The sequence below is a fragment of the Gloeophyllum trabeum genome, assembly GCF_000344685.1.
Source record: "Gloeophyllum trabeum ATCC 11539 unplaced genomic scaffold GLOTRscaffold_00008, whole genome shotgun sequence".
NCBI lineage: Eukaryota > Fungi > Basidiomycota > Agaricomycetes > Gloeophyllales > Gloeophyllaceae > Gloeophyllum > Gloeophyllum trabeum.
Genome location: NW_006920417.1, coordinates 783,652 through 798,432, shown reverse-complemented (window position 1 = coordinate 798,432; position 14,781 = coordinate 783,652). Strand labels below are relative to the sequence as shown.

The 14,781-nt window shown below is 54.5% G+C and overlaps 4 protein-coding genes across 4 annotated transcripts; 2 read left to right on the top strand and 2 right to left on the bottom strand.

The window, feature by feature from the left end:
• Positions 1-114: 114 nt before the first annotated feature.
• On the top strand, positions 115-1,178 carry GLOTRDRAFT_139193 (short-chain dehydrogenase; the record flags this gene model as incomplete). The annotated part of the gene is made up of 6 exons (XM_007868742.1): positions 115-166; positions 229-414; positions 484-506; positions 570-714; positions 767-1,082; positions 1,145-1,178. 6 exons carry the CDS (start codon positions 115-117, stop codon positions 1,176-1,178), a joined length of 756 nt encoding a protein of 251 aa, XP_007866933.1.
• On the bottom strand, positions 1,014-6,487 carry GLOTRDRAFT_116494 (uncharacterized protein). Its single transcript, XM_007868741.1, has 22 exons — positions 6,207-6,487; positions 6,056-6,154; positions 5,755-6,005; positions 4,956-5,343; positions 4,869-4,890; positions 4,737-4,819; positions 4,637-4,685; positions 4,543-4,580; positions 4,324-4,494; positions 4,086-4,273; positions 3,717-4,032; positions 3,581-3,665; positions 3,500-3,527; positions 3,365-3,443; positions 3,288-3,317; positions 3,021-3,237; positions 2,759-2,959; positions 2,158-2,705; positions 1,968-2,107; positions 1,265-1,912; positions 1,145-1,219; positions 1,014-1,082 (listed from the first exon to the last, which is right to left on the bottom strand). Exons 1-20 carry the CDS (start codon positions 6,345-6,347, stop codon positions 1,558-1,560), a joined length of 3,429 nt encoding a protein of 1,142 aa, XP_007866932.1. The 5' UTR covers positions 6,348-6,487; the 3' UTR covers positions 1,014-1,082; positions 1,145-1,219; positions 1,265-1,557.
• A 3,124-nt stretch (positions 6,488-9,611) lies between these two features.
• Positions 9,612-11,508, bottom strand: GLOTRDRAFT_77312 (alpha/beta-hydrolase). Its single transcript, XM_007868740.1, has 6 exons — positions 11,400-11,508; positions 10,994-11,337; positions 10,862-10,935; positions 10,233-10,802; positions 10,129-10,181; positions 9,612-10,072 (listed from the first exon to the last, which is right to left on the bottom strand). The coding sequence occupies exons 2-6, from the start codon at positions 11,107-11,109 to the stop codon at positions 9,692-9,694; spliced, it is 1,194 nt and encodes a 397-aa protein (XP_007866931.1). The 5' UTR covers positions 11,110-11,337; positions 11,400-11,508; the 3' UTR covers positions 9,612-9,691.
• A 103-nt stretch (positions 11,509-11,611) lies between these two features.
• On the top strand, positions 11,612-13,725 carry GLOTRDRAFT_139191 (Pkinase-domain-containing protein; the record flags this gene model as incomplete). Its single annotated transcript, XM_007868739.1, has 6 exons — positions 11,612-12,221; positions 12,272-12,497; positions 12,548-12,810; positions 12,863-13,230; positions 13,287-13,628; positions 13,682-13,725. The coding sequence occupies exons 1-6, from the start codon at positions 11,779-11,781 to the stop codon at positions 13,723-13,725; spliced, it is 1,686 nt and encodes a 561-aa protein (XP_007866930.1). The 5' UTR covers positions 11,612-11,778.
• Between the last annotated feature and the right edge of the window lie 1,056 nt (positions 13,726-14,781).

The following is a 14,781-nucleotide window of genomic DNA, read 5'->3' as shown; positions in this document are numbered from 1 at the left end:
TCGGCAGATAGAACGCGGGCTGAGAATAATCGCATTAGCAATGGGTCATCTGCGGTGCCCCGTTGTGTCCGCACGACGCGGCCAGGAATCGCATCTCACTTTGAACGACTGACAATGGCAGAAAACACACATAACAAGGTGGCCATCATCACCGGGGCGTCTTCTGGTCAGTGCGAAGCAGCGCCTTCCGTGTTGATCCTTCTCCTTACTCCACCCTCCCGTAATCAGGCATTGGTCAGACCACCGCGATCGCCCTCTCCGCTGCGGGGTGGCGCGTCGCCCTCTTCGGTCGGCGCGAGGTGCTCTTGCAAGACACAGCGCGCCAATGCAAGAACGAAACGCTCGTAGTCGTCGGCGACGTTGCGGACGAGGGGGACGTAGCCAGGCTCTTCGCCGAGACAATCAACAAATTCGGTCAGTAAATGCCCGGCTCATACATGAGCACCCTAGGGATTCGCTGATAACCAAATCGCCATTATGCAGGGCGCCTTGACATGCTTTTCAATGTTCGTCTGTCCCCTTCTGACCTGGCGAGTCTCTGAAATCGATCCCCTGCGCTGCGTTCAAAGAATGCCGGCACGGGCGCCCCTGCCTTGCCGCTCGAGGAGCTCCCGCTGTCCCTCTTCCAGAAAGTGCTCAACACAAACCTCATCGGCACCTTCCTCTGCACCCGTGAGGCAGTCAAGATATTCAAGAGCCAGACCCCTCAGGGCGGTACGCACGCGCGCGCCAGCCCTCTCTATCATCTCACTCCTCACTCTCGCAGGTCGCATCATCAACAACGGCTCCATCTCCGCGCACACCCCGCGCCCGCACAGCGCGCCCTACACCGCGACCAAGCACGCCGTCTCCGGCATGACCAAGTCCACCGCGCTCGACGGCCGCGCCTTCAACATCTCCTGCACGCAGATCGACATCGGCAACGCGCACACGCCCATGGCCGCGCGCCTCGCCGCCGGCGCGCTCCAGCCCGACGGCTCCACGAGGCCCGAGGCCATGATGGACCAGCAGCACGTCGCCGACGCCGTCGTGCACATCGCGTCCCTGCCCAACGAGGTCCAGGTCCTCCAGTTCATGATCATGTGAGTGCGCTCTCGCAAAGAAGGTTGCCGACGTACAGCTGACCCATCCGTCCGCATCGCAGGGCAACGGGGATGCCGTTTGTGGGGAGGGGCTGATCAACGTTGTGCGGGACAGGCAATCCGCGTGCAGGTGACAGGTGTGTACGAAACCCAAATCCAATTCGTGTATTAAGCAGCAATAGCGTACACTAGTACTACGCACTACGAAACCGACGGCGGTAAATGCTTAATGTACTATGCCAAAACCACGCGTGTATGGAACCTCTAGTGGATACAGAGTGTTGTGGGGATGAATAGAAATACACGTGAATGAAGTAAGAGGTGCCGGAATGCAACCGTCTAGAAGATAGATAAATACGATTCACAGCTCCGAACCACCACTGATGGAGAGCAGACAAACAAAAAGCAGACAATGACGAATAACATAGTACAGGCGAACCGTGCATAGGTCGCAATAGAATAGCCTCCGACATGATTACCGCCGATCGCCCCGATCGGTCTTTGGTGGTATCGAGAGCCAGCCGCCCGTCTCCCAGTTACAGCCTGGCTTGTAGATATCAGCTGCTCGCTGCTGCAGGTCGGTCACGCCCTTCAAAATAGTTTTCAGTCGTTTGAAGTCAATGGGCTTCAGTATCCACCCGTCGATGCCCAACTTGACCATAGTGGGCCGTTGGCTTTCCATCAGCGAGGCAGAAACCGCAAATATCGGCACACGACCATTAAGTTGATGCGATTGCCGCGACGACAGGGATGGACGCTGGAGGGGTGAAAGCCCCTGTTCAAATTCGCGAATTCGCTTTGTAGCTTCAAAACCATTCAGAATAGGCATTCTGTGGGGCAGGACGCATGAGCGAAGTAATTCTAGACACGCAGCCGATTACTTACTGCACATCCATCAAGATGCAATCGAAATCGATATCCGTTTCAATCATATCGACGCACTCTTGGCCATTCGTGGTGTTGACCACGATATGCCCATCCAGCGTTAGGCGCTTCGCCAGAATGGTCCGATTTATATCGTCATCCTGCATAAACGTCAGCAAGGCCGAGGCAAGAGCGTTGGTGATGTCCTCACTTCGACTATGAGTACTCTCAAAGGGGCTGATGACCCACTCCCGTCTGCATTACCCGCAGAGGCCCTTTTAGCGCGGCCCGAACGCTTGGCAGTCACTTCTCGATCTAGCCCATCAGCCTCAATCTTCGCGGGCTGCACACAAGGCGGCGTAGTCACATAAGGCGCACTGGTCCCTTTTCCTTCTTCCGACCGCGGCGGGGTGGGTGGTTTGACTACTCCCTCTCCGGGAGGGAAGAATGGATTAATTTCGCAAGCGCCAGCGGGACCGGGACCGTGAACGGGGGGTGATGGATGAACCGAGAGCTGGGTCGAAGCAATGGCTTGCACCAAATTTTCAATATCGCGGGAGGGCTCACCAGGACTGGTTGCTCGAGATCGCAGGGACCTGAGGGATGAGCCTGTCGATCCCGAAGCCACGGAACCACCGGCAGGGTACAACTCGAAGGGTATCAGGAAAGAAAACCGGCTTCCTTCTCCCACTTTGGAATCCACGCGAAGCTGGCCGCCGAGTTGTTCAACAATCCTAGCCACGACAGCAAGACCCAAGCCTAGCATGGGTTAAATACGAAACCCACTACAGGTGGCCAATGTTTCAACGTACCAAGACCCTGCGGCGCCTTCGGAGCCGCCACTTCGACTTGTTCGAATTCGCGGAACAGGCTGTTCAGTTTCTCGGAAGATATACCGCAGCCAGTATCCGCGACTATAATCTCGATCGCCACCTGTTTTGGATCACGGAGACCTTCGGGTTCTTTGAACGCGCGACAGCTAATCATCACGGAACCCTCGGTGGTGAATTTCACTGTCGAGGAGAAAGATGATATCAATGGCCTTAATCCACGGTGATAACACATAAAACGCACGAGCGTTGGCTGTTAGATTAGCAACGGCACTCTTGATCTTCTTTGCATCTCCAACCACCATAGTCTGATGTTCTGATAGATCGATCTCGAGGATAAAGTCAATATTGCGTCTGCTAGCCTCGTTCCTATACAGTTGAACGGCTTCCTCGATGGCTGCTCGGATATTGAACGGTTCGCTGAAAGATGTCTCATTGCCACTCTCAAGCCGTGTCAGATCCTGTCCGGTGAATCAGTCTCATTATTCACACAGAGCCATCAAAACTATACCAAAAGATCGTTGATCGTAAGGAGGAGACTCTGAACGAACGGTCAGACGGGCAGAGGCATGTAGACTTGCTACGCACCTTGGATGCGGCGTGTGAGCGACTGAGATTGTCTCGTGTCTCCAGATCAAGGGGGCCATTGAGGGCCATTTCCAGGTAACTGAAATACACATGATCAGTCAACCAGGGGGAACATGATCATATGCGATGTCCCACTTGATGATATGATTCAATGGCGTGCGAACTACACAGGGCATACTGAGTCTTGCATAGGACTTATAGGATGATACAACGCACCTTCATGGCTAGCATTGGATAATAGGATTTCAGTAAGTTTGGTCGTATGGAGCGCATTCTCTTTCTGCCGCCAGACTTCGATAAACTAGGGGCGACTATCAGCATGTGTGATCACCAGAATTCCGACAGTCCCGACCTTGCCATATACCAGAGCCAGTACGCTCGCGGTTTCCAGCTGCTCATCGGTCCACTGGCGACAGCGCCCAGCAACCGTTTCAGACCAAACCTTGAACGATTTCCGCGGCTCAAGTGTTGCCCTCGACTCAGCATTGTCTTTGTAGGGTTTACCCGCCCAGTGTATTTTACGTGGCTGTCCCTTGCGTAAGAAGGCGATGAAGTCCTTGCCACCGCTGGATAGCGGGACATATAGAAGGCCGGCAATAACCTCTAGGCCCATGGTAAGTTGAAGGTCCGGGTAATCCTTCGTGACGATGTGCGAGACCTGCATGGTTCTGTCCGCAAGGTTCAATTGCCGCATATAAGACTGAGCGGAGTGCATGCTTACGTGAACTGCTTAAGTCTCAGGTACTCCGCCATGATGAGGATCTCTTGACTATGCTGATTCGGACCTAGGATCTTGGCACCCTCACCTATGACCAGCATACCGAAATCCGCATCGAACAAACCAAGGAGATCGTCCGCATTTGATACAATGTAACCGCTAGGGTGTTGCTCAGATGATATTGTATTAATCTAGGCACCGGTCAGAGAAAGCGGAGTCACATAGCCAAGGCAACACCGACCAGTTTCCGCGTATGAAGCCTTTGAGCGTAGCTAAGTCGCTCGAGATTGCGCGATATTGACTGGCTCAGGAGCCGCAACATTTGCCTGACTGGGAAAGACACGCGCATACCCGTATTCCCGTAAGAGTGGCAGGCGACAAGGCCCCAGAGATTGTCGAAAGCCATGATCGACTGCACGAGATGTCAGAGCGAGATGCAATCGGCAATTTTCTAGCTTACTATTGACATCGATGCCCGGACACCCATATTACGCAGATCTGAATGCAATCTCGATTAGCACAGAAACGCCACGCCAATCCAATTTGAACCTGACATTCCAGGTGGATCGGACTCATCGCACGAAGGTAGCAATGTGTCATATTCTGGAGTAGCAGTCTTATCAACTAGCTCAGCACGAATACATTTACACGTACCAGAGGTGGTTCGAGATCGGATTTGCTCTTTGCCACCAACCTCGCCGTGCTCTGTGACCGATCGTAAAGCAGGCGCACTTTGTCTTCCGGGCAGTGTAAGATTAGTATATCGAGCATCAATTGAATACCTACTTATCGCATATAGTTGCCGTGCCTAGAGAAACCCGAACGCCACGATTTTTAATTTAACCACAATTGTCGAGAGACCTGACGCCGTACCTGCGCAGGGATGTCTGACGCGGGGAAATGCAAACCCTTGTATAAATCATGGGATTTGTTCCAATCCACCAGCTCAGCCACCGTCTGTCCATTCCAGGACTCGTCGAATTGGTACACGAGCACGCGATGGAACTGTGTCAGATCCTTGATCACACCTACGACGACCTTGAGGAAGGTATCCAGATCCGGCGCAGCCCCGAGCTGCTCGTTGATCTGGGCCATGACAGAGAATACATCCATCATACCCACCGCGCCTGATCCGCCACCACGCCGACCCCCTCGTCGGCCACGACCTGAGCCCCGATCAGGTAACAAAGATGACCCGGTGGCTCGACTCATTCTTCGTAGTCTCTCCAGTGCCAACAACGGCTTGGCGCGATTAGTGGTACTCTCGAATATCTGCTCCGGAGAAGGTATCCAGTCGTCTTCCCCTTCCAACCCTTCGAGCCCAGTGGTGATATTGTGAGGCGAAGACCCTTCAATACTTTCGGATAGAGTTGCCTCCGGAGATGTCGCTGACGGACTTCCCGGCAGGGCCGATTGCGCCGTCTGCGTGGCGCCCGATTGATCTTCAGAGACCAACGTCCGTCCTGAACTTTCTGTGCCACCCGGTGATCCGATGGTGCCAATGCTAGAGGGGGATCCCAAACTAGGCGCGTTGCTCTCTGTGGGAGGGTAGAGCGGATTCAAAGTATCTCGTTCCAATTCGAACTCGAGGATGATAAGGTTTGGATCGGAGGGAGCAGTCGCAGCGCTACCAGCAGCCGTTGATGGAGCGGTTGGTCTGTGAGCAGCACACCAGCATGTCCACGACCGCCGCTTCTGAGGATCGGACGTCTCCTCGTCCGGCAGTGCACTCCCTGGCTCACCCCAACCGGTGACGAGGAAAACATGTGGTGAGTCATCCTGACCTTCACACTCCGGATCAGGGTCGTTCAAATACTGAATGTTATCCCAGAGCAAATCTGCTTGTGGGTCAGGCAGCGCCTCAGTCAAGCAATTCAGGGAGAACAAGTATTTCGGGGTTAGACCGAGAATTTCAGGCGCGTTCTGGAATACTATTATCAGCTAGCGTTGCGTTGACTGGTCAACACACCCACCTCGGATACCTGGCGTACCGATAAATATCCTGATTCTTCATCTTCTTGTAAGACCATCAACACGCCAAAACCTTGTACTGCCCCAGGGGTTCGTATTGGCTATGGCAATTCGTCCATACTTAATTTTGATAGAGAAAAGGGAAGTACCCACCTCGTCCTCGCATTTCAGGAGTTGCCCTTCTCTACCTACGACAACATGGTGTCCATCCTCGTCTTCCTTATATGCGAACCTGAAGGTGACGAGCGGATCTTCCTCCTGATTGGAACTACTCTGATTGACACTCCTACTCATCCCAGACTTGGACCGCGCATCAACAGACGGCGCAAGTGATGCAGAGGACTCTTCTCGGATAACACTGATGTCTAGCTGGGCCGGCGGCGGCTCCGAGGACCATGGTGATGTCGAAGTGCGGCTTCCTCCATAGCCACCAGAACCGGACGCAGACCCTCCGAAGCTGCCAAAGCGAGACCCCCCTTGCGACGACCGAGCGCGAGAAGAATCAGTGTCGTAAGAGGTCTCGCTGAAGACGGGGCCTAGATGGACGATCCCGCTCTCTGAATAGTTACTGGACCCTGGATCGGGAGGCGTAGTGTCAGGGACTATATCACTGGCGAGTACAGAGGTGGTAAAGACCTCTGCCGCAGCCTCTGACAACTGGGCAGGGTAACGCGGATTGAAGCTGGAAGCTTCATCAGGTGAAGTAATCGCAATCGGCACCGGTTCACCGGTTGGGCCGGAAACAAATTCAGCAGACTGAGGCATCTCGAACGGCGAGGGATCTGGGAGGTTAGACACAAAGTGCCTCGGCGAGAATGGGCTTGTAGATTCAGATACTCCTCCTTCGGGATAGTCTGTGCATTTCGGTTCGCTGGATGGGCCTGCTTCAGCCCCTTGAGTGCCCCCTGGCGCGGGCGAAGGCGTCCCCGATTTTATGTCAGAAAGTGTCCTACTAGAATTCTGCGCCGGGTGCGCTGGACGCGGCTTTGTCCGTGTGAGTCTTGGAATTTGTGAGGGGGAGGGCGGTTGGAGCGGTATATCGTAGGAACTACGCCTTGGTAACCCTGGTCTCATCACAATATCAATCGGCGGCGGTTCCACCCTGCCCTGGCCTACATCGTCGGATGAAGAGGACCTCCCGGCAGACGCGAGCGCACCAGGCGGTCGATCCTGCGCCTCCTCGCTGCCCGTAACTGCCGGCCGAATTTTTCCGCTAAGCAACGACCGGATAGGGTAGACGAACGAAGTCTTGGGTGAGCTTGTTGCCGCCGAAGACGTTGGGCTCGACGACATGAGTGATACACCGCCGGCCCTGCTCGAGGCTGTCGAGTTGTCGTCGGCAGGCATGCTGTCGTCCTCGTCGTCGTCTTGAGATACAGAGGGTGAGACGGACGACTGGCGGAAGCAATAACGCGCGCCCTTTGAGGGCGAAAGCGGGAAGTTGTCCAAGTGGAGCGCGTTCGCGGTATCAGTGCAGGGTGGCCATGGGATATTTCCTTCTTCGGTATGTTATTCTGTGATTATGTAATTATCTGCTCTTCTTCCCGCCGGGGGCCACACCGCGGCAATCGGTGCCGATCCCCCCCGAACCGCGGCGAGCTGGCCTATATGCATCGGTGTGGCGAGGCGCCAACACCAACACCGACCGTCAGTTGGCGTAAAAGTTGTACAATACGCTCTGTGGTGAAAGCCACTGAAGGGGACGGTACGGCTTTCCGTCAGTATGTAAGCAGAAAGCCATCATTTATCTCATTCCCCAGATATCTTGGTCACAAATAATGCCAAGGCAGGTTATGGAGTAGACAAGGTTCATTGCTACTCTAGGGTACGTACCTGAATGATCTGCAAAAATCAGGCAACACAATTTCACCCTCGAAACTATCTCCCGCATTTATACAAATACCATGGATGCGTAACGTGCGTGCTCGTGATTTACGCTCAGTACGCTCGGGCACCCCGGGCCACTATACGACCCACGAGTCCTGAGTCCCCTACAAGCCTCTGCAAAGGCGAGACCCGGAACACCCGTAGTTTCCTGCAATTGCGTCTGTCGTAGGCTGCCCCACGCACGTAGACCAGTAAAGTTTCACTTGTCAAGAGACATAGACGTCCCAATTCCGCTGGGCGCCTCCTCCTTGAGCCCGATGGCGGCCACCCAGGCCGCCTCGTTCACCCGATCCTTCAGCAGCGCAATCTCTTCTGGATGCACAGGACCACAGCCCCATCTTCTCCCCCCTGCTCGCTGTGCGTCCAAGGCCGTAGATACGATCCTTGGGGACGTCGAGGTTGATGACAATATGGATGGTTTCGAGGCACGATTGACGATGCCGTTCGCGACCAGGATGCGCGACCCCCACTCTCGACTTTATCAAGCGGTCGCTTTGAGTGGCCTGTGCAAGGGTCCGCAGAAGATCCTGAAAGTCCTGAGGATAACGCTAGTCTGTGGAAACTCTCAATTAACTGTGAATAGATTATCGTATAAGTACAACTCACCTTGCAGTGTCTTTGAGAGTTATTGTGAGGACAATCATAGAATTCTGGGCGAGGGAGCTGGTAAGTACACTAGTTGTGTAGCCGTCTCTTTCCTTGGCATGAACTAGTGCTTCAGCAAAGGTACCTGGCGAGAATAATTGACATGGCCCGTGGCGCGAATAATTGACACGGTCACCGAAGGCTTGCTTCTAGGAAATTTCCTTCCGTTATGGGATTTTAGAGATTTGCTCTATAGGAGGATACAGAGAGGTCGTCCGTTCGTTGGGGATGACCTTAAATACCTGATCAATTACGGGACGGGACCCATGTCGGGTAAACAAATCGCCTCGTCCGGAACCTACAATACGCGGTAATCAGTCAACTGTCCTAGAAATGAGGAATTGGACTCGGCCAAAATCTCAATCCCCTCACATTAAATACTAATGCAGCCTCCCCGGCGTGGCGACCACACCACGCGACTTCATCACAAGCGTGGATCCCTGCTCCAGGCCATAGCAACTACGCAGCGTGATTTCTGCAGGAGGGGAAACGATGGGTACCCTATCCAGGCCGTGGCTTCAGCTTGGATCTCGGTGGGATACAGTGACCAGAGGATTTTGGGGATCCGGTCGATGAGACCAACATAATTACTTGGATTTGTGGGCAGCGGCGGGGTACTCAGCGCGCCAGTCTCCACGTCGGATCCCATGGTCGATTATTTCAACAGACCTTCAGGTTTGTTGGCCTTCCATGGAAGGAACCTGTCCAGTAGGCTTGATACTGCGCCTCCTAAATAAGACTTAGTAGACGAGTAACTGTCTTTAAAGGAGCTGTCCACCTGTCCTAGTGGGCTATGCACCCTCGTCCGTGAACGTGGAGCCGTTGACAAGTTTATTATCTTTTCTGGCAAGTGGCGCCGCGGCGAAGCGGTGGAGTATCAAGATTCACGAAGCGGGACCAACAGATCGTGGGGCGGGCACGGAGAAATCAAGGAACAACCACTCGATCTCTGCGCACACCGTTACCGCCGGCATCCCCGCCACCCTCGGTTCCGTAATCGGAAGCAGCGGCCCGCCACTCCATGTGTCCGACAGATCACTGCAGCAATTATGTGGACTGGCAAGTCGTGCATCTATCACTAAAATATGCACCTCGCTAAAATACGGTTATAGCATACCAAAGGTCCTGCCAATAATATCTTGCACGCCTTCCATGAGTCCAACCCGGTCATGCCCACCCCAATTCGGCTTGACATACACCACCTTCCCATCCCCATTCCCTCTCCTTAATTCTTGGATGGTGCCCAAGTTCGGTACACCAGTCTCGGTGACCATCTGCCCGCGGAGACCCTTCCGCATTGACTGGGCCGATAAGTAGTCGCTCCAGTCGTCCTTGGTCAGCTGAGAAATTTCGGGAGCTGACTTGGGTAAGTCAGGGAGGCGGGGAAGAAGGGGCTCCAGAATGGATGAGAAGAGCTGATCCGAGTGCGCGCAGGGGATGTCCCAGTCGTCCTCGGCGTGGGCAAGGAGGATAGGTGATTTGATATCCTAGAGAGTACGTTCCAACACCTTAAATCAGACAGTAAGACAGCAGGTATACATACGGCAATGACGGAGGAAGTGTCGAAATGATGCGTCAGGAAATTGAGCACAAGATCTTCAAGCACAATTAGTGAGTGCCCAAGAAATGTAAACAAGAACGGCTCACTCGCTGCATAGGGAATATTCCTCAGCGGCTTCATAAGGGGGATGAACCCCAACACGTGGTATGTATCCACCAACTTCCCAATCGACAGGAACGGCGCAAGCAGCACCATCCCCTTCACCCGCCCGCCCGCCTCCTCGAGCTCCCTTACAAACCGCGCTGCCACGCCCGTCCCCAGACTATGCCCCACGACCAGCACATCCTCCGCCCGCGCGCCGCGCTCGCGCACCCAGTCGTACGCCGCTCGGGTGTCGCGCACCAGACCCGCCTCGCTCGGCGTACCCGAGGAGTCGGCGAACCCGCGGTAGTCGATCGCGAGCACGTTCGCGCGCAGGCGTGAAGTGAAGGCGGAGTAGTGCTGCACGCGGAAGGGCACGGCGCGCGTCGCGGCGTTGCCGTGCAGGAAGAGGATCGTCGGGTAGGTTTGGAGCGACGCGCGGACGTGCTCCGTGGTGAGGGTGACGGGGTCGATGGGTGGTTGAAGCGTGTGGTAGTAGGAATCGGAGAGGACGAACCACGCGCCGATGGTTTGATTATCCGAGGTTGTGAGCTTGACATTCAGAGTTTTCCCAGCTATTTCGTATATCCCTCAGAACAACCAGGTAGCGCAGATATCTGGAATCAGGGCTTACGCGCTAATCCGTACTTCTCCGGCACGTCGAACTTGGCGAACAGCGGCCACCTCACCGAGTGCAGGTAGACCGCGCTACCCCCCGCCCTCTGGTAAGAATACACCTACCCCCGGCTATCCATGTGAAACGTACTGGAGCTGGAAGAAAGGGATGGCGAGCAGCACCACTAAAGCCGCATATGCAATACCCAGGTAGAGGAACACGCGCTGGGCCCGCACGAGGAAGCCAGTGTTCGGGTGCGGCGGCATTTTTCTTAGCTGGTAGCTAACTGTAGCGCCGTAAAGATGAATAATGAGCTTTCCGGTACGACTTCAGCGTTGCATGTGCATCCACAGGGCAGGATCGGCGGGTCCGGGATTCACAGCCAAACAAGTCCCTTATTAGGAAGACCATTTGCCTTTCCGGGAGATCCACCCCTTGGGCGATATATGTAAAGCGTACAGGACTTCAAAGCAATTGAAGTCATAAAGTAAGTACTAGACATAGGAAATAAAGATAGGGCAAACGCGTCTGCTATGAACGTAATAATTAGTCGCACCTGACACATCATTCAAGAGCTTGAGAACTAATTTCAGCTTCAACGAGGTCGTTGCAGGAGTTTTCCCTGTAGATGCGAGACTCGTTGTTGAGCCGCAGTGTCGCCCTAAGCCACCTCCAGATACGCGTTACGAACGGTCTGAAGCTTGAAGCTGTAAAGGTCGAAAGGCTGGGACGTTTCCATAGCCGGTAACTATTCTCGCTTAGAGCCGGCGCACGCCGATCCGAGCTTCGTCGTCTCTCGCGGTCAGCAGCGTCGTCGGCATAGTGAATTTCTCTCCCTCACCACCACAAAGCAGGTCTTTGCCCAACATACATCCCAGTCACTCCTTCTCCCCTAATAGCCCAGCCCCTTCGCCACCATAGTCTTCCTACCCAGCATGTCGTGGAAGCTCGGCAAGTCCAAGTCCAAGCCCTCCGCGGCCAGCGCGCTCAACCCCAACGGCGGCGACTCGAATTCGGGCTCGCCGCGCGCGACGACGCCGACGCAGTCCAACCCGTCCGGCTCGCGCATCTCCGGCGGCACCCTCACCATCTCCGTGTCGGGCGCTCAGGGGCTCTCCCTGCCCGCGGGCACGCCGATCCCGCCCGCCGTCCAAGCCGCGCAGGCGAGCCAGCAGGCGAAGGCCGCCGAGAGTGTCAGCCCGAGCAGCGTCAGGGAGGAGCGGCTGCGGGAACGGGAGACGAAGAAGCGCGATAGCGTGCAGAGGATGCAGTGCTGGTGGCTGCCGTACCTCGTCCTTGAATTCGAGGTCAACCAGATCTTGATCACGCCGCTCGGAGGGGTCATGGAGAGCCCTGTATACATGTACCAAGCTCATTTGTGCGTATCTCTCTCCATCATGCCCGGTGGCATACTTACACGCGCCCCAGCGACGTGTCACATAACTCTGAGATCTCATTACAATGCTACCTCCGCACAGAAGAGCCCAAACGCGGCGGGGATGGCGTTGCCGACGATATGGGTAACGATATTTTAATGGGAGGTGTCAAGTTCACACCCGATTTCGACAACCTCGTCCCCGGCAGGGAGGAGTGGTACGAGCTCAGCAACGGTGCAGGAAAGATCCAGATCGCCGTCTCATACAAGCCCAGCAGCGTGCGTTATGCGGTTTCTCTACTGTATCAAAGCTCATGTTACGGACGTAGCAGGGACAATCTCTGACAATCCAAGACTTTGAGCTCATCACCGTGATCGGAAAGGGCTCTTTTGGCAAGGTGATGCAAGTCAGGAAGCGCGATACACAGCGAATCTATGCACTCAAGACGATCCGGAAGGCGCATATTGTAGATCGGAAGGAGATCACGCACACCCTTGCCGAGCGGATGGTCCTAGCCCGGGTCAGATGTCCATTCATCGTGCCACTGAAGTTCAGCTTCCAAAGCGAACAGAAATTATACTTGGTCCTGGCGTAAGTTATCCTTCCTCTGAGTTGATATAGCAATTACTGAATGCCTCTTTAGTTTCGTCAACGGCGGTGAACTCTTCCACCACCTCCAGCAGGAAGGCCACTTCTCCGAGGAGCGCTCCCGCTTCTACTCCGCTGAACTGCTGCTTGCGCTCGAGCACCTCCACGAGCTCGACGTCGTGTATCGCGACCTCAAGCCGGAGAACATTCTGCTCGACTACACGGGCCACATCGCGCTCTGCGACTTCGGGCTATGCAAGCTGAATATGAAGGACTCAGACACGACGAACACGTTCTGCGGTACGCCCGAGTACCTGGCGCCGGAGGTGCTGAACGCGCAGGGGTACAACAAGACTATTGACTGGTGGACGCTCGGGGTTCTGTTGTACGAGATGTTGGTTGGACTGCCTCCCTTCTATGATGGTGAGTCTCTTGACCTTTCTCGTTGATCGCTCACACTGATGATGTGTTCGTTCTAGAATCAACCGACATCATGTACCAGAAGATCCTCGAGAACCCGCTGACCTTCCCCGACCACATCTCGCCGCTCTCGCAGTCGATCCTGACCGGCCTGCTAACGCGGGACTCGACGAAGCGGCTGGGCGTGAACGGCGCGGAGGAGATCAAAGGGCACGATTTCTTCAAGAAGTACATCGATTTTGACTTGCTGTGGGCGAAGAAGGTGGTGCCGCCGTTCAAGCCGCGCGTGGCGAGCCCGGTGGACGTGAGCAACTTTGACACGGTGTTCACGGAGGAGGCGCCGATGGACAGCGTGGTGGAGGGCAGCCAGCTGAGTCAGACGGTGCAGGACCAGTTTGCTGGTGAGTCTTGTTTTGGGGTCTGTAGGCTGTGCGGTGGCTAATGTGAAGTGCAGGGTTCTCGTATGACGGGTCGAATATGCCCGTCAGCCCGCTGTAACCCCACCGCACCAAGGAGACTCAAGCTTGCACCCCAAGGCAACCTCTTGTGCCCGGTGTACACTGAATTCACTACTCACCTTAATTCGTCTAGAATAATATCACTACCACGGTCCTTTACGATTATCCCGTAATCTACTAACGCTCCTTTGATTATATACTCAGCCGGGCTCTGGATGCACTACTTACACTATGCTGCTCTGTCTATTTGCCATCTATCTGCGCTACTTACGTCTCGTTGTCGGAAGCTAATACTTGTGTATCTTAGAACTTGTTGGATCCGAGAAATAATTGTGTTGCTCGTTGGGACGGATCGGAATTACGAAAGGGCTCAGAATGTCTGAACCCGACACATCGAGCAACCGATAATATGACACGCGGTGGCATTCAGTCCCATATGTCAATACAATATTGTGAATTCCACACAACCACCATATACAGTCATATACTCCCCATATGGGAGCTGAGCCACAGACGATCCCCTACAACGGTAATGTCAGGGAATATCAAATAGAAACAAATGCATTACCATATTTGAATATCAATTTCCGCAGATATACCCAGTGATAGAGCAAATATGGATAAATATATGGAACAATGGGGAAGTCCGGTTTTTGGCCTGATACAGTACAATGAATCATAGCTAAAATATCAAAGCACATCTCGGGTTGATAGCGAATCCGGAATATGGATGCAAATAGCGTAACACATAGCATAAAGGTGCGATATACCTGATTCGGGATCGTCCGGTATATAATCGGGCCGCCGACGGGCCGCCAGTGGCTGCATCGGCAAGCCACTCAATAGCCGGCGGCGGCCCACCGGCGGCTAAGAGCGGCTGGGAGAGCGGCTCGCAGCCTGGTACGGGCGCAACCGACTTGTATGCCTAGTTCTAAGATAGTGTTTGTGTTCAGCGGAGCTATATGGAGATGATGAAGTGGACTTACCTGAGATAACATGAGTACAACAGCAAGCTCGTCCGTCAGAGGGAATCGAGCAAAATGACAGAGCACTCGTGTCGGATCAACCTCCTCCAGATCGTCTGCGAGCTGCAACA

What these genes read in the sequence shown, in the direction of transcription:
- GLOTRDRAFT_116494 (XM_007868741.1), bottom strand. Translation starts at nt 6,347, where the DNA reads ATGAGTAGGAGTGTCAATCAGAGTAGTTCCAATCAGGAGGAAGATCCG. An exon ending in CTGAGACTTAAGCAGTTCAC is followed by an intron (nt 4,033 to 4,085) that starts GTAAGCATGCAC and finishes CCTTGCGGACAG; the next exon opens with AACCATGCAGGTCTCGCACA. An exon ending in ATCCAATGCTAGCCATGAAG is followed by an intron (nt 3,528 to 3,580) that starts GTGCGTTGTATC and finishes TGCCCTGTGTAG; the next exon opens with TTCGCACGCCATTGAATCAT.
- GLOTRDRAFT_77312 (XM_007868740.1), bottom strand. Translation starts at nt 11,109, where the DNA reads ATGCCGCCGCACCCGAACACTGGCTTCCTCGTGCGGGCCCAGCGCGTG. An exon ending in ATCCCTTTCTTCCAGCTCCA is followed by an intron (nt 10,936 to 10,993) that starts GTACGTTTCACA and finishes GGCGGGGGGTAG; the next exon opens with CGCGGTCTACCTGCACTCGG. An exon ending in ACACTTCCTCCGTCATTGCC is followed by an intron (nt 10,073 to 10,128) that starts GTATGTATACCT and finishes CGTACTCTCTAG; the next exon opens with GATATCAAATCACCTATCCT.